We start from the raw sequence: 18,079 nt of genomic DNA, 5'->3' as shown, positions 1-18,079 counted from the left end.
AAGACATTCAGGCAGAAATATCAACTAAGAAAGTGGACCTATGTGTTCAAAAATACTGGGCTGTGGCCCTTCCTTATTTTTTTAAATAAAGGGCACATAGAATATAAAAATATCGTTTCCAGGGTTGTTATTGGGACTAAATGGGGAAATGATGAATGTAAAAGCACCTGGCCCAGGGACTTGCCCATATTAGGTGCTGAATACATGGCAGATACTATTATTTCTCCTGTGTCTTTGCTGTTCCTCCCTCTGCTTTGTTTCTCGTCTCTCTTCTTTTGCCTCCCCTTTAAAAGAATTGTGGTAGGGAAGAGGCACTGAAAATGGGCTGTGGTTGCCTGTGACTTCCTGGCCTCCCATTAAAATGAGCTACAGAGAGACTTTCAGGCAAGCGTAAAGAAATCCTGGAAACATGGCTCCAATCCTGTGGATTCAGCTTTATGGGGATTTTCGCCAATGCCTGGCTGAGAGGCGGTCTCAGGGGGTTGAGAACTCTATTCTTAGAGGTCTGGTATCTGGGAGACTGAGAAAGCCTTTCTTAAGTCTCCCTGCTGGGCCACGCTGTATTCACAGATCATCTTCAACTCCTCCTTCTTCCCCACCTACTCCTTCGCCCTCACCTCCTTCGCTTATCTCTTGCTAGAAAATGCACCGAGCTCCAATCTCCGTTCCTTTTAGCTTCCTCCCTGAGAAGACACTGTGACCTCGCTGTCCTTGCTGGTGTTACCATGGAGAGGTAGGAGGATAAATATCGCTTCCAGTTGCCAGCTTTTTTGTTTTCTCCTTTACCCATCCTTTCCCTCCTAGACAGCCCCCAGCCCCAATCCCAGTACCCGTTTCACCCTCCCCTGGAGAGTTAGCATAACCGGAGTAAATAGGTAACCGAGCAGTGTGCTTGCAAGCCTTAATTTTGCTACAGATAAGGAACTGAAATTGATTCGAATTATACCTGCCGCTGCTGGAGGCTGAGGGAGTCGGCCGCCGGGGGTGAGGCCAGCTCTCTCGGCCCAGGGCCCCGCCCCACCCCCTCCTTCCTCCCTCCTCCTTCTCAGCCCCACCCTTCTCCACCTCCTCCCACTTTGCTCTCTCCTCTAGCGGCCGCCTGTCCTTTTTAAGGAACTCCACCCTAGGTGGAGTTCTCACGATAGTCACACCTCTCTTTTGGGCCTAGCAGGGCCAGAGAAAGACGGAATCACTCCACCCACTCAGGTTGCCCAGAGAGCACTTTAGGTTCTGACCCGCGTGGGGGAGCGAGGTCCCCAGTGGGGCAGCTAGGTGCCTCCAAGAAACCCCGCCCCGGAGGACCCGCACGAGTTGCTGCCATTTTTCGCTGAAGCCCCTGCCCTGGGGCTGGTGTTCTTCTCTATGATTCTACCAATCGTCGGCATTTTTCTCCTCCCTTCTTTCTTTTTAGGAAGGCGCTGGGGTGTGCGGCGGCAAAGGCGGCGGTGAAGGGATCCTCTTGTGGTATATCCTCGTGGGTTCCTGTCTTGAAGGATTTCTTCTCCGCCTCAACTTTGTATTCAAGTAGTGCTTTGGGGTTTGGCTTGGTTTTCTTAGCCCCCACCCCCGGCCGTCTCCTTTTAAAGGGTGTGTGGAGTTCAGAGGATGGGTGGAGAGTGGGCTTGGCCGGAACTGAATTGGTGGAGGTAAAAGGGGAACGGAGGATCTTAAGCTCTGGCCACTTCGGCCCAGCGAACCCACTTTATTTTTGTCCAAGGAAAAGCTGCAGGGGGAGGATTCTTTTTATGAAGTCTACTCTGCCGGCCCCTGATTTTTGGGTTGGATGCTTAAGAGCTTTGTTTCCCTTGTTCCGAGAGTGGCCCAGCTGGGTCTGAATCGACTCCCTCCCCTTTCGATCCCCTCCTCATTTTCCAGCCCGAAGAAAAAGGGGAGTAGGGGGCCAAGAACGAGCAGACGAGAGCGCGTCGCCCTGCGCGTTGTCAGAATGGGGCGGGTGTGAGGGGAACTGCTCTCTTGCCATCAGCTCAGGAGTATGAACCTCCCGGAGGACGGCATGAGTTCTGGACACTTCAGGAGTCCTCAGCTAGTGACATGGTCGGTAAGTGACTCTGGGACTAGTACCCACCCACTCCACCTCTTTCGTCTAGATTCTATCCCCCTCCCAGTCCCCCTGCTCCCCCCACACACCCCACTTGGTGTTTTAGCAATGGGGGCGGGAGCGGAAGGTTAATAACACCATGTGGAATCAGATGAAACTCAATGGAAAATGACTTTGCTAAAGGGCTGGGCCAAGAGGGGCTAAGGAGAGGAGAGAGCTTGGTGGAAGAAGTGAAAGGGGGCAAGAATAGATGGATTTGTCTAGTCTAGTCCGCCCTGGCTCGGCACTCCCAATACTCCTTAAGCGTACAGGATTGTCTTTGACTTAACCCCACACAGCCAAAGTCACAACCAGAGAGAACAGGATTCAGAAAGCCAGTGCTCCCAGGTAACCCCCTGAAGCCTTGGCGGGTACCTAGAGAAGCTTCTGAAAAGAGGGAGGAGGGGACAGGGGTTTAAGGTGCAAACTTAGGCTCTGGGAGGCACAGAGTGAGGCCTGGAAGCAGCTGCGGGGGAGGAGCTGCTTTGGGCGTGCCAGCTCTTTAAGGAGGGGCTGAGGTTGGTTGGAGAAGGAAGCCGGAGCCTAGGCTCTGCTCCGGCCCCTTAAGACGTGGCCAAGGCTGTTGGTTCGTCTGTGTAGGTGGAAGATTGATTGGGCTGAATTGCTGTGATTGCTGAACTGAATCCATTTGTTCAGTCACTTGGAGGAGCTGTCTTTTTGTGGGCTTTTTTTTTTAACCCTAAGAATTTGGGAAAAAAATAAGTCACATCCAAACAGGTGGCCAAAGACACGATGTCTTATTTCTTTTGGTATTGTCTTCATCGTGAAGAAAGGCATTTATTAAGTGTGGTAATAACTGAGCAAAAAGAATAATCTCTAAATTTGGATTTGAGACTGATGGAGATTGCCATGGTGTGGGGTAAAATAAAGATCTGCTTTGAAACCCTAGTATCACCACTTATTAGTGCATCACCCTGGGTCTTGCTTTTCTCTTCCATACAATGCAGTAGATACTCAGGTGGATGAAATATCTTGTATATGTGGCAGAGGTTGCCACTTGTATCTTACTTTAAGTTCCTTTTTCTACTCAGTTTGGAAGTCTTTTTCTGAAGCACTGCTGATAAAATTGGTGTTTTTCTGTCCTTAAAACACCTTCCAGATGTGGTAAAGGAAAACACCGGAAGACTGAATTAGTTTGCCCAAAGGCTGAGGCTAGAACACAGGTTTTATTTGCTTCTTATTTAACATCGTTTTCACTAAACTATCACTTCTGAAAGAGAGGGCCATTAGCCTGCCTTTCCTCTCATTCTTTGGACAACTTGACCAGAATGGTATAACCAATAGGACCTTTGGACAACAGAAACAAGTGATTCATAAATGACCTCATCCCATTCTTCAGAGTTATGGGGGAACCCCTTTTATGAGAGTTGTTGACCTTTGGTGACTGCTGAGGACACAGAGAATGGGTGGGGAACAATGTCTTCAGGAAGCCTGGGGGGCAGACAGGCGGCAGCAAACATAGGAAGAGTAGAAATAACCTCAAAAGTAAAAATGACAAGAGCATCTATATAGTCCGTTCTCAAGACCAACTGAGTTAATGGCTGTACCTTCAAGAGGGCTCTACCCTCCTGTTTAGACTTTTCAGGATACTTTGGAAATTCAGAAAAAATAACCATGAACCAGACTACCATCACCACTCTCATTGTTGTAGTGCACGTATTTCTGAGATGGGGTTCTCATTGGCTCAGTTAAGTGAATTCCAATAACCAAAGTACCAAGCAGAGTCTAGTCATCTTTGATCTTGCCAGATTGTCTGTGTCTGGTGCAGTGGGGTCTTCAGGAGGGAGCCTAACCACTCTTTCTCATTCTGGCCGGAACTTTATTATTATTTAATACATTTGTATGTTACCCTTGCCTTGAGTAACTTGTACTTTATGACCTCACTTAAATTGCTGAATGAAGAGAAGATCGTCTTTGGATATATGATTCATTTAGCAAATATGTGTTGAAATACTAAATATCAGGCACTGAGAATATTTTTTAACTCATTTTCTATTCCTACCATCTTAAATATCTTCTTAATCCCCTCATCCAACCCCCACTTTTCTATCAAGTCCTAATTTAATTCCTAGCCCCCACAGCAAGTCTTTCTTTTCCTCTCAGCTATTCCATACATTTCTTACATCCCTCTCTGTCTGCTCAGTTGATATTTATCATAAACGAACTGCCTTATAATGTACTTGTTTTCATTATTTTTCCTGAAAACGGTATTTATGGATTCTCTTCATAATCCCAACTTAAATGCCATTTCTATGAAACCTTTCCTGATCCTTGCATCTAGAAATACCACTTTGAGTTTCCATATCACATTTTCTGCATTTTCTAGATTACTCTGTCCTGCATTATGGTTATTTGTATACATATCTAAGCCTTTCTCCTTTTTTCAGACTGAGAGGTGCTTGAGGACATGCACTATCATTGTATCCCCAAAGTATTTACGCATTTACTGGATGCCATTTACCTTTCCCATGTAAATACTTGGCGCGTATTTTGTAGACAATCTAAGATCTAGCTTGACAATGCCATGTTTTTGTGAATGAAGGAAAACTTGATGAGGATTATTGACCTAGATGATCATCTAGTATGATTGCCATTTTATCGCTAAGTAGAGTATGAATAAATGAATAACACTGTATATTGGGCTCATTTGTTCATTCAAAGACAGTGTGAGATCATGGTTGGTTTTCTTCCTGACTTTTATTTTTTCTTTCTTTTTTTTTTTTTTTTTGAGATTGAGTTTCGCTCTTGTTGCCCAGGCTGGAGTGCAATGGTGCGATTGCAGCTTACCGCAATGTCTGCCTCCCAGGCCATGGCTTGAACTCGGCTCACCGCAATCTCTGCCTCCCAGGTTCAAGCAATTCTCCTGCCTGAGCCTCCTGAGTAGCTGGGATTACCAGGCATACACTACCACTCCCAGCTAATTTTGTATTTTTTTTCTTTATTTTTTTTAAAGATGGGATTTTACCATGTTGGCCAGGCTGGTCTTGAACTCCTGACCCCAGGTGATCGACCTGCCTTGTCCTCCCAAAGTGCTAGGATTACAGGCTTGAGCCACTACACCTGGCCTAATTTTGTATTTTTAATAGAAATATGGTTTCTCCATGTTGGTCAGGCTGGTCTCGAACTCCCGACCTCAGGGGATCCACCCGCCTAGGCCTTCCAAAGTGCTGGGATTACAGGTGTGAGCCACTGGCCCTGCCCGGCCTCTTCCTGATTTTTATATACTAATATTTTTTATTTAGTTTTTTTTTTTATACCTGGAAGTTAAATTTCTGTTCTGTTTCTCCTCAACTGAGTTTCATCATTTAACCTCAGTTTCCTCATCTCTCAAATGAAATGGTGATTCATAATTATAAATAATGTAAGCATTGAACCCTGTTACTGATATCTAATATGTATTTCATAAGTTGAGGGTCTCATCATATTTGTTATTTTTAAAAATTTGTTTTATTTAAATGCTGCTGTGTGTTTGCAGAAGAGGAATGTAGATTAGCAGACAGGAAGCTGGATTTAAATATCTGAAAGATGCTAGATGCTCCATTTAATATACTAAAAGATGTTATCTGTGTATTTAGACAAAATAGATGTGATGTTGGCAAACCAAGCTCTAGGATTATTAAGGAGCAATAACCTAACTCAAGAGCCCAATCCAGATATTTCAAATCACTAGCAATTTAATAATGTTGTAACCTCACACTCACCATTCCTAATACAGAGCTTCACCTCTCGACTCTTCACTCATCCCTTATTCAAGACTCTTCCTTTCGCTTCCTTGGTCCTGCAACTTACTATGACCATAGTAATGGTGAACTTACTTAAACTCTGTACTTTAGTTTTCCCATCTGTGCAATGGGGATAATAGCAACTACCTCATAAGGTTGCTGTGAAGAATAAGTGTGTTAATTTTGTAAACACTTAGAAGGCAGCGTGAAAGTGAAGTAAGCAGTGGGAAAATGTATCTGTTGTGGTACTCATGCCCCATGCTCAAATGCTGGCGTTAAACTTTCCCCTTCCTCATTTTCTCATTTAATTAGATGCCTACAGCTGTTTATTTTTCCCCTTTGTATCAGGTATCTGATTCTTTCTTATGCTAACTGCCACCACCTATAATTGAATTTAGGCTAGAGGCGCAAACAATTAGCCTACAGACCACTGCACATCTATGGCGAGGTGCGGTGCCTCACACCTACAGACCACAAGCTCACACATGTGTTTTGTTTTCCCTAAAATTTAAAAACTTTCAATTAAAACATGCTTTTTAAATTGGCAATGCATTCCACATAGCTCAAAATTCAGTATTTACAAAAGGGCACATAGTGAAAAATGTCTCCCTCCTATTCTATAGCCACCCATTTTGACTCGCTGGAGGCAACTAATATTATCTATTTATTAGGAGTCTTTCCAGGGCTATGTAATGTATATCAAGCAATAGGTGTGTGTGTGTGTGTGTGTTTATGAATAACATTGTAGTATTGGGCTCATTTGTTTACTCAAAAATAATGTGAAATCATGTTTGGTTTTCTACAGATAGATGGAGATATATATGTGTGTGTGTGTGTGTGTGTGTGTGTGTGTGTATATATATATATGGTTCAGTATCTTCTGATTATTCAAAAGAAACTGGAATTCTAGGATTTTAAGTGAAATCTGATTTTGAAATGTTGACAATCAATCAACTTTTAAAAGTGTGGGACTAGGCAACTTGACATACTGACGTGAACTGAATTGTGCTCCCCTGCCAAAATTCATACAGTGAAGATCTAACACCTAACCTTGTGACTGTATTTGAAGATAGATCCTTTAGGAAAGAAATTAAGGTTGAATGACCTCCTATTAGGTATAATACGCATATAATATGCATATATATATGAGTACTACAACAACTATATTTTCTCACTGCTTACTTCACTTTCATTCCTTTTTCTTTTCTTTTCTTTTCTTTTTTTTTTTTGAGACGGAGTTTCGCTCTTGTTACCCAGGCTGAATGGCGCGATCTCGGCTCACCGCAACCTCCACCTCCTGGGTTCAGGCAATTCTCCTGCCTCAGCCTCCTGAGTAGCTGGGATACGCGCCACTATGCCCAGCTCGTTTTTTGTATTTTTAGTAGAGACGGGGTTTCACCATGTTGACCAGGATGGTCTCCATCTCTTGACCTCGTGATCCACCCACCTCGGCCTCCCAAAGTGCTGGGATTACAGGCTTGAGCCACCGCGCCCGGCCCCATTCCTTTTTTTAAGTGTTTACAAAATTAACAGTTATTCTTCACTGCAACCTTATGAGGTAGTTTCTATTATATATGTGTGTGTGTATCTATCTATCATCTATCTATCTATCTATCTATCTATCTATCTATCTATGTGTATATATCCCCTTCACCTTTTATACACAGGTAGTAACACATTCTGCATATTGTTCTCTACAACTTTCTTGTCTACTTAAAAATATACTTTGGAAATATTTTCATGTATGTACTTTTTTTTTCTTTTTCTTTTTTTTTGAGACGGAGTCTCACTCTGTCACCCAGGCTGGAGTGCAATGGCGGGATCTCGGCTCACTGCAACCTTTGCCTCCCGGGTTCAAATGATTCTCCTGCCTCAGCCTCCCGAGTAGCTGGGATTATAGGCGCCTGCCACCATGCCAAGCTAATTTTTTTTTTTTTTTTTTTTTTTTTTTGAGAGGGAGTTTCGCTCTTGTTACCCAGGCTGGAGTGCAATGGCGCGATCTCGGCTCACCGCAACCTCCGCCTCCTGGGTTCAGGCAGTTCTGCTGCCTCAGCCTCCTGAGTAGCTGGGATTACAGGCATGCGCCACCGTGCCCAGCTAATTTTTTGTATTTTTAGTAGAGATGGGGTTTCACCATGTTGACCAGGATGGTCTCAATCTCGACCTCGTGATCCACCCGCCTCGGCCTCCCAAAGTGCTGGGATTACAGGCGTGAGCCACCGCGCCCGGCCTAATTTTTGTATTTTTAGTAAAGACAGGATTTCACCAGGTTGGCCAGGGTGATTGCAAACTCCCAACCTCAGGTGATCCATCCACCTTGGCCTCCCAAAGTGCTGGGATTACAGGCGTGAAGCACCGCACCTGGCCGTATATACATTTTTTTAATGCCTCATTCTTTTGTGGTACTGCATAGGTTTTTACTATATGTGTGAGCCACAGTTTTTTAAATAGTTTTCTGTTGATTGATCTTTAAGTTACTTCCAAACTTTTGCAGTGACAAACTTTGTTATTTGTAATGACAATAAAAACTTTGTAAGCAGTACATTAGAGAGCTCAGGCTGCCATAACAAAATACCATTGACTGAGTGGCTTAAACAACAGAAATTTATTTTCTCACAGTTCTGGAGGCTGGAAGTCCGTGATCAGGGTGGCAACATGGTCAGATTCTCATGAGGGCTCTCTTTATGACCTGTAGAAGGCCACCTTTTCACTGTGTACTCCTGTGACCTTTGTACAAATGGGAGGAGAAAGAGTGAATTCTCTCTGGCGTGTCTTAGAAAGATACTAATCCTATCAGATCAGAACATCACCTTTATGAGGTCATTTAACCTTAATTTGTTTCCTAAAGGCCCTATCTTCAAATATAGTCACAAGTTTAGGTCTTCTACTTATGAATTTTTTTGGGGGGTGGCACAATTCAGTTCACAGAAGTGTGTCAAGTCGCCTAGTCCCACACTTTTAAAAGTTGGTTGGTTGCCAGTATTTCAAAATCAGATTTTCCTTAAAATTCTAGAATTTTAGGCAGGCCGCTATGGCTCAACGCCGATAATCTCAGCACTTTGGGAGGCCAAGGTGGAAGGATCACCTGAGGTAGCAGTTCGAAACCAGCCTGACCAACATGGTGAAACCCCATCTCTATTAAAAATACAAAATTAGCCAGGCGTGGTGGTGCATGCCTGTAATCCTAGCTACTTAGGAGCCTGAGGCAGGAGAATTGCTTGGACCCAGGAGGTGGAAGTTGCCGCAAGCCTGGGCAATGAGTGAAACAACGTCTCAAAAAAAAAATTATAGAATTCCAGTTTCTTCTGAATAATCAGAAGATACTGAACCAGCATTCTCCCCTGGCAATAATTGCCTAGAGTTGATGAATCTCTCCCTCCCTCCCCTTTAAAACGAGACTTATATTTTTGGTTTACCATGTTACTCATCTGGCCTAGGTGCCCTTAACCTGTCTGACCTCTAGTATAGGTATTGGGATTATGGCACCTCTGTAAGCTCTTACTCCAGTACTCATAGAACATTCCAATAGTTTCTAGTTCTACCTTGATTCTTTCTGCTGTCTCTACTCTGAGGACCACTGCAAGGATATATTCCTTAAAACACTTTTTAAAATTATTCTACTCTCCTTCACTCCACAGTCATTTACTGGGTGTCTACAAAGTTCGAAGCTCACGCTAGAAGCTGAGGTGATAGTGGTAAACTATCACTTTAGGTTAGGTAAAATATCAGTTTAGGTGGGATCCTTGCCTTCATGGAATATGCAGTTTACTTTTCCTCTCATCTGGATTTCCGTCTTGTTTCTTCATTGTCCTAGTTCTTCAAGGCCCACTTCAAAAGCATTTATTTGAAATTTTTTCTGACTATTCCATTATCAATAATCTCCTCCTCTCCTAATTATCGCTCATAACCTCAAATCATAATTCAGCAATGCAGCATCTATTATCTTGTGATATTTGATTGGTATTATTTTATGCATAATTGTTTCTCATCACATGGACCTGGTATCTCAAACTCAAATCATCAGGGCCCAATAAAATGAGAAAAGTATACGCTGTCTAAAGGGCGCAGCCATTGATCACCTCCAGCTAATTTTTCCCTTGTGTCAATGTAGACTCTGTATTATAAGATCTCTCAGCTTTTTCAGAAGAGCAAGAAATAGGGTTTTTTTCTTTAAAAAATATGAAATCTGCTTTTGAAAGGTTGTCAGATGATTCTGTTTTAATCTTTAACATCACTGTGAGAACCAGGCCAACATCTGCAGTGGGCTGCCAGTTTTCTCTGACCTAGACTGCAAATTTACTGAGGATAGAGGCCAGAGACCACGAACTTTGTTTTCTTCCATCTGGTATTACCTCCTCCCACATTCCCACACAATATCAACTACCCCTGTTGGCTATTTAGTAGGTTCTTGATAAAGACCTGATTACCATCAGAAAGTTCCTCTTTAAGTTAACTGTGATGTCCTGTAAATGAGGTGGCAGTTCTGCTTTCTCCACATACCTAACATGTGCCTTTGAAGACAATTACCAGGCCAGCTTTTGTTTTCCCTGTCCCCCTTTTTGCCAGATGTGACCATCTATGTTTCTTGATATAGCTCCGTTTTGTTTTCTTTTTTAAAAATTGGTTTCCTTATTTCTCTGTAGAGTTTCTTTCATTTTTTTCTGCATTTCTCTTCTATGTATCATTTTTCTTAAAATATTGTACATCACAAATAAAGTACAGTATCTTCAGAAAGGTCTACCTGATGCTGAGCACATAATTAACTTTGATTCGTTGGAGCTAATTATTCTAGCTCTTTTTCTTCTTCCTATACTTAGAATGATGCAGTTGTGTCATCTTCAGTTAGAATGGGAGGGGATGTGATATGAATCTATTTATTTCTTAAACGTTTGTTAAGGTAGTTCTGATAAATATACATACCTATACCTTATTTTTGTAGCTAGATCCTAGAATAGATGTGTAGCGTCGAATTGGCCACTGCGTTAATCTCACTTTCTGGAGTTCTACAAACTGAAATGGTTCAGGAGTTTTCTAGGATGCCTTGTCTTGGTGCTCCTGAGCCATGTAGCTCAGGCAGTGAGTAGAAAGGCTATTCAAGAGCCAGGGTCTCTTCCCTTAAGCACCTGTTGCACAAAACATGTGTGGGGACCAATTGTATTGTTACAAATTGTTTGTAGTTGCCACACTACCACCGTGTTTAATTTATTGGAAGAGATTGTTGTATGAAATAATGGTATGAAGTAATGAAGAGGATCACTTGAGATGTTACATAATGTTGCAGAGCAATGAGTTTTTGCTGCTGTGGCTCTTTGTCCCTTAGTGTCATGCTGGAGTTGTAATTTCTAGAGGCTTTGTTTTATAATTAACATAGTTAGTAGGAATCCTTTAATACTCTCTGCAAATGTTCAATATTAGAGTATGCTACAAAGATATAAAAACACCTTCATCATTATTATTTTTAACTTCAACAAACTATTTCAAAGTGCAGGATAGTAGCAAGTACCTTAAGGAAAAAAAAAAAGAGCTTCATATCAAACATCGTACCTGGATTCAAATCCCAGCTCAATAATTTACCAGTTTATGTGACCTTGGGATTACTTAACCTCACTGACTCTGTTTCTTCATGTATATAGTGGGATCAACAGTAATACCCACCTCACAGGGCGATAGTGTAAATTAAATATATCCCATTAGAAATGCCATGAAGTGTGGCACACGTTTACCTGTGGAACAAACCTGCACATCCTACACATATACCTCAGAACTTAAAAATAAAATTAAAAAAGAAATGCCATGAAATGATATTATATCTGGGATTTGCATAAAAATATCCATTGAGAAAGCGGGAGTGGTTTGAGGTACAGATGAAAGAAGATTTACCATTAGCTGAAAATCATTAAATCTGAGAGTAGGCACATGGGGTTTTTGTCTACTTTTGCATGCACTTAAAATTATCCATAATAATTTTTTTAGACAGAGTTTTGCTCTGATGCCGAGGAGGCTGGAGTGCAGTGGCATGATCTTGGCTCACTGCAGCCTCTGCCTCCTAGGTTCCAGCGATTCTTCTGCCTCAGCCTCCTGGGTAGATGGGATTACAGGCACACACCACCACGCCGGCTATTTTTTGTATTTTTAGTAGAGACGGGGTTTCGCCATGTTGGCCAGGCTGGTCAAACTCCTGACCTCAGGTGATCCACCCACCTCAGCCTCCCAAAGTGCTGGGATTAGAGGCGTGAGCCACTGTGCCCAATTTTTTTTTTTTTTTTTGAGATGGAGCCTCGCTCTTTTGCCCAGAGTACAGTGCAATGGCGTGCTCTCAGTTCACTGCAACCTCTACCTCCTGGGTTCAAGCGACCCTACTGAGTGGCTGGGACTACAGGCATGTGCCACCATGCCTGGCTAAGTTTTGTATTTTTTAGTAGAGACGGGATTTCATCATGTTGGTCAGGCTGGTCTTGAACTTCTGACCTCAGGTGATCCACCTGCCTTGGCCCCCCAAAGTGCTGGGATTACAGGCGTGAGCCACTGCGCCTGGCCATCTATAGTAATTTTTTAAATGCCATTGGAATTAGACTCAAGTTTACCTAATGATTTGTACAGAACTTACTCCTTCTTGATATCAATCTCACAGGTTAAGCAGAAACTTGAGACAATTATTTTGGATTTTCCTTCTGTGTCCTTGTAATAAAATCATGTATCATAGAATGTTATAAACTGGAAGGGATCTGAAAAGGACTAAGTAGATTACTCAAAATGACACTGCTAGCTAACGGTGAAGCCTGATCTAGAATACAAGTCTCCCAGATCCTAGTTAAATGATTTTCCCATTGTTTCACATGGCCTTTTTTAATAGTAAGAGTTTTATCAGTTTATTGCATGTAAGATTATTGTTTAAACATAAACATATTTGTTCAATGGAGATTCAAGGCAAGGGGACTGGTTCTAGGTATCTGAGGTTATGTAATACCTCAGATTACATATATGTTATATAATACCTTTAAATCTGTTTTGTCAATTGATTCTTACAAGTATCTTGTGAGGTGAGTGAGAAGGAGTTATTTCCACTTTCTATATTAAGTGACGAGACTTGCCCAAGGTCATGCAATAATGTAGCAATTAAATTAGAACTAAAATGTAGGCCTGGAGTTTATTGAGCTTCAACTCCACTTGTATTTTCAGTTTTAGACTTTTATCATAATTCCTCTTAGCTTTCATCTTTTTCCAGAATGAGGAATCTTAATCTCTAGCACATTCCAAGGTGATTCTTTTTTGTTTGTTTGTTTGACACAGATGCTAGAGCATCCAAGGTGATTCTTCATTCATGCGTATTTATTTTCTTTTTGTGGAAAAGAAAATGTAGCTTAACATCAGCATCTGAGAGAAGCACAAGTGGCTGAAAGCATTGGAGGCTGTGCAGGTGATATTGTAGAACATGAACTCATGGGAGAATGGAGATAAAGATATCAGAAAGCACACATCAGTTTGTTGCTGGAAATGGTTTACATCTTAAGTATGTGACTGTATTTACTTTTATGTACTTTAAAAAATTTTCTGACACAAGTAATCCTAAAACTTATATGGCTATTTTATATTTACATCTTATAAGAAATTTTTACATGTCAATTGTCATGATTGGTCTTCATAACAACCATGAGCGGGAGGGCTACACTGATGTATTCCCATTTTGCAGAGGAGAAAACAGACATAGAAAGGTCAGATAACTTGCCCAAAGTTATACATCTCTTTTCTGGTATTTCTTATCACCTTATATTTTCAATACCTTACATTAGTTTATTACTTACAGCTTAGCTGGCTGTTGCAGTAATTACGTAATACTCAATTTCAGTCTTTCTGCCACTGTCATTCATACATGTTATATGCTGTCAGCCTTCATTTATTTTTGCGGCAATATGTTTTCTGCTCTTAAATTCTGTTCTTTTTAGCATCCTAGTTTGCCCCCACTTCCTTTTATCTCATACCTCATTCCAGGTAAGCTAAGAAGGCAAACTACAGGGGTTTTCTGTTTGTTTTTTTTTTAATGGAAAAGATATACATGTATTTAGAATTAGTCAGATGGACTCAGTTTAGATGATCCTAATTTTGTTGGCAACATCCAAAGCATCGTGATCAGGAGCCAGTTGAACATATGCCTTCTCTCCATCAGGCCGAATCAGGTGTTGAACTTTTTAACATCCACAATGAACACAATTGTATTGTTGTCTTGTATCTTCTTCGTGGCAGACTCAGTGCAGTGGAAACTTGATGATCGCATAGTGGTCAGGCTCGTTTCTCCTGGGGGCACTCTTCTAAGGATATTTGGGTGACTTCCGGAGTCGCAATGAGTAACGTTCGGATCTTTTTTTTTTTTTTTTTTGTGGTCGTGGACACCTTTCAACACTACCTTCTTGGCCTTCAAAGCCTTCACTTTGGCTTCGGCTTTAAGAGGGGCAGGAGTTTCCTTCTTCACTTTCGGCACCATCTCGGGGTGTTATGTTTTTACAGCTACTTCTGAGTGCCTGCTGTGGTAGTGGTTCCTGTAATTTAGATTGGGTACCTCAAGTCACCCTCAAGCTTTTGTGTATGTTGAAACTCTTGTGATTTTTTATTTTTATTTTGTTTTTGAGACAGAGTCTCACTCTGTTGCCCATGCTGGAGTGTAGTGGTGCGATCTCAGCTCACTGCAACCTCCCCACCTTTTGGATTCAAGCAATTCTCCTGCCTCAACCTCCCATGTAGCTGGGATTACAGGCATGTGCCATCACGCCCGGCTAATTTTTGTATTTTTAGTAGAGATGGGGTTTCGCCATGTTGGCCAGACTGGTCTGGAACTCCTGACCCTAGGTAATCTACTTGCCTCAGCCTCTCAAATGCTAGGATTACAGGCATGAGCCACCACGCCTGGCCCAAAACTCTTGAATAGGAAAATCATACAGAGCTGCCTGCTGAGGTGCTACAACTGGGAGTTGAGGTTGAGCTTTCCAATGGTGATAGGTGTGAGCCTGTTTGGGGGAAATGAGAGAAACTGCAGGCTCTTGCAATCTCCCTTTATTAAGTCATTGGTTTACAGCAACCATTTACTGCCTGCCATGGAATCTGCTTAAAGCAGAAGTTGGGAGATCCCGCTGGTATCCAGGTAATTTCATTATAGCTGCATTTTATCTCCAGACTACTGAGGTTCAAATCTTCTCTCTGCTGTTTATTAACTTGGTGATTTGGTGGTAAGCAACTTCATCTCTCTGTGCCTCAGTTTCCTCTTTTTAAAATTTCATTCAATTTAATTAAGTTTTATTTTCTGTTTTCGAGACAGCATCTCTCTGTCACCCAGGCTAGAGTGCAGTGGTACAGTCATAGCTCACTGCAGCCTCTACCTTCTGGGCTCATGTGATTGTCTTACCTCAGCCTCACACACCACCATGCCTGTCTAATTTTTAAAATGTTTGTAGAGATGGAGTCTCACTATGTTGCCCAGGCTGGTCTCAAACTCCTGAGCTCAAGTGATCCTCCTGCCTTAGCCTACCAAAGTGCTAGAACTACAGGCATGAGCCACTATGCCAGGCCCAGTTTCCTCCTTTTTAAAATGAGGAAATAATAGTACCGACTACTAGAGTTATAAAGATTAAATGAGCATATCTATAGATAGATAGATAGATAGATAGATAGATAGATAGATAGATAGAGATATACATCACCATTCCATTATTAATGTCATGCTGCACGCTAGAGTGACCTTAATCCTGAAGGCTTTTGCAAAGGCCCATCCCAACACTACCCTTTATTCCTCTGGAAGATATGGAGTAAAATTATCTGAAAATGAATGTGTAGTCTAGTCTTTCTCAAAACCCTAAAACATTAACTTTTTTTTTTTTTTTTTTGAGACGGAGTTTTGCTCTTGTTACCCAGGCTGGATTGCAATGGCGCGATCTCGGCTCACCGCAACCTCCGCCTCCTGGGTTCAAGCAATTCTCCTGCCTCAGCCTCCCGAGTAGCTGGGATTACAGGCACACGTCACCATGCCTAGCTAATTTTTTGTATTTTTAGTAGAGACGGGGTTTCACCATGTTGACCAGGATGGTCTCGATCTCTTGACCTCGTGATCCACTCGCCTCGGCCTCCCAAAGTGCAGGGATTACAGGCGTGAGCCACCGTGCCCGGCCCTAATTTTTGTTTTTTAATAGTTCCAGTATTTCTTGTAGGTTAGAGGCCAAAGATAAATGATATCTGCTTAAGATCTTCCTAAGTGATTAGTTGTATTGTCCTTAAATGTGTTCGTATTTTAGCAGACAGTTTTTCAGAAAGAAAATGCTCACCAGATTTGAGGTAGTAGAAAATGGTTGGGGAGCCCTAAAATTTGAATCAGAGGATCAAAGTTTCAGTTCTGATTCTAGCACTTCTAAACTATGTGATCTTGGGCCGCCAAATTTATTATTTGTGAAATGGAAATTATATGAAAGCTGTCTATTTCCTTACTGTAAAGCTATGTCAGTGTACATAAGAGATTATTATTTGAATTGTCCAAATGCTGTATCCTGTTAAGGCACAAGGTCCCTTCTTAAGCCTGGGTCAGGGTTTCCAATGCTCTGCTTTGTTTTTAGATGTAGGCTCTCATGACTCTGCTTTGCATCCCTCCTTACTTTATCTCTTCTTGTATCCCTTCTCACTTTATCTCCGGGCATTTTTCCCCTTCCAGCGTTAGACAAAGGGTGGGATATTTTCTCCTTAGCCAGCCACCTCCTCCAGTTTCTTGGAGGCACTGTTCACTTTTGTAAAACAAGCTGATCATTATAAGAAATGCCACTTAGGTATAATATAAACTTGGGGACATGACAAAAGGTACATAATTTTATCAAACTTCTGTAGTCACAGTTGCTGGAATGTGGTTTGTGATGTCCTGCATATATGAGACATTGACCCACTGGCAATGGGACTCAATTCTTCACTATTTCTTCTTCCTCTCTTTCCTTCTATAGTACCCCTCCCCTTAGGAGAAGGACCAGAAACTCCAGCTTGTAGACACAAAGGCTTGAAGAGCCAATCCAAGCAGAATAATGGTTATTACCTCAAGTTGGTAATTTGCATTTCTAATGTCACCCTACCTGAGTGAGTCACGTCTCAATGGCCCAGGCCATACATACTATAACCCCCTTTTATAGATTTCCTTACCACTTCCTCACTGACAGCTTCTGTGCAGCTGTCTGGTCTCTCTTAGACACTTAGAGCAGAAATTCCAACTGTAGAGAAAAGCAAGAGGCTTATAAATCCCTCTTTTTTTGTTAAAAACCAAACAAACAGAACCTTCTTTAAGACCTTTTGTGGGCCTTAATTTCCTTCAGTTTTGAGTTTTACCTGGGTAAATATTTTTAAAAATTAAAGTTAAAAGAGAAGGTTATATACATGCCCAGTATCCTTCCTTATAGTCATTCCTACCAACATTTAGAATGTTGACCAGGATTACATAATGGCTATTCCATTTGGTTGTTCTCTGGGTGAGGGCACTAACCAGAAATGACTGAGACATTCTTAATTGTCAGTTATTCCCATTATACCATTTGACTAAAATATTTGTGATATATGAGGGGCAAGAAGTATTTTTCAGGCTCCTTGACTGTTGCTATTAAAGCTTTTGAAGATGACCAGTTATAGTTCTGGATATGGCTCTATCTTTCCTCATAGAAGTCGCAGAACCAGAATGTGATTCTAGGCACTCACCTCAGAGCCCACATTTTACCACACTTTGATAGCAATGTGGAGTATTTACCAGAAGGGAAAGGAAGTGAATAGGAAATGATGAAGGACTAGATTTAAGAGATATATCTGCAGGAGAATTATTTTTTTTCTTATTTTTTTTTTGTTTTTTGGTTTTTTTTTGTTGTTGCTTACTGTATACTGAAGTTTATACCCTGACTGCAGGAGAATTATTACAGCTGATAACCAACTGGCTAAAGATGGGGAGAGAGGAGTCAAAGATGGAGAGAGAGGCCCCCAAGTTTTTAGACTGATAGACTGGGTTTATGGTGGTGCTAGAAATTAAGATTAGAAATATAAGAGGTGGAGCAGGTTTGTGAACTCATGGGGTATAAAAGTCCTATTTGATACACAGGAGAGATTCTTTGGGCCAGAATTCAAGATTCTTATCATCAACAATAATAATAGTGGTGATGATAATAATAGCTAGTTGAGAGTGTTCTACATGCCAGGATTTAAGTGTATTTACATGTTATTAATCACTTAATGGCGGTGA

The 18,079-nt window shown here is 41.7% G+C and overlaps 1 protein-coding gene across 5 annotated transcripts in view; it reads left to right on the top strand.

The window, feature by feature from the left end:
* Positions 1-1,425: 1,425 nt before the first annotated feature.
* KLF8 (KLF transcription factor 8) overlaps positions 1,426-18,079 on the top strand; it is a 69,215-nt gene continuing 52,561 nt past the window's right edge. For 3 of the 5 annotated variants that reach the window (XM_012476107.3, XM_012476110.2, XM_021668883.2), the window contains exon 1: positions 1,426-2,059. In XM_012476107.3, the coding sequence (XP_012331530.1) occupies positions 2,053-2,059 (7 nt within the window). In that variant the 5' untranslated portion in view covers positions 1,426-2,052. The remainder of the gene's footprint in view (positions 2,060-18,079) is intronic. The other 2 variants (XM_012476108.2, XM_012476109.2) reach the window with 2 other exon arrangements.

This window comes from Aotus nancymaae, unplaced genomic scaffold (assembly GCF_030222135.1).
Source record: "Aotus nancymaae isolate 86718 unplaced genomic scaffold, 86718_ANA_hifiasm-v0.15.2.pri h1tg000058l, whole genome shotgun sequence".
Lineage (NCBI taxonomy): Eukaryota > Metazoa > Chordata > Mammalia > Primates > Aotidae > Aotus > Aotus nancymaae.
This window is presented reverse-complemented; position numbering and strand designations above follow the sequence as displayed.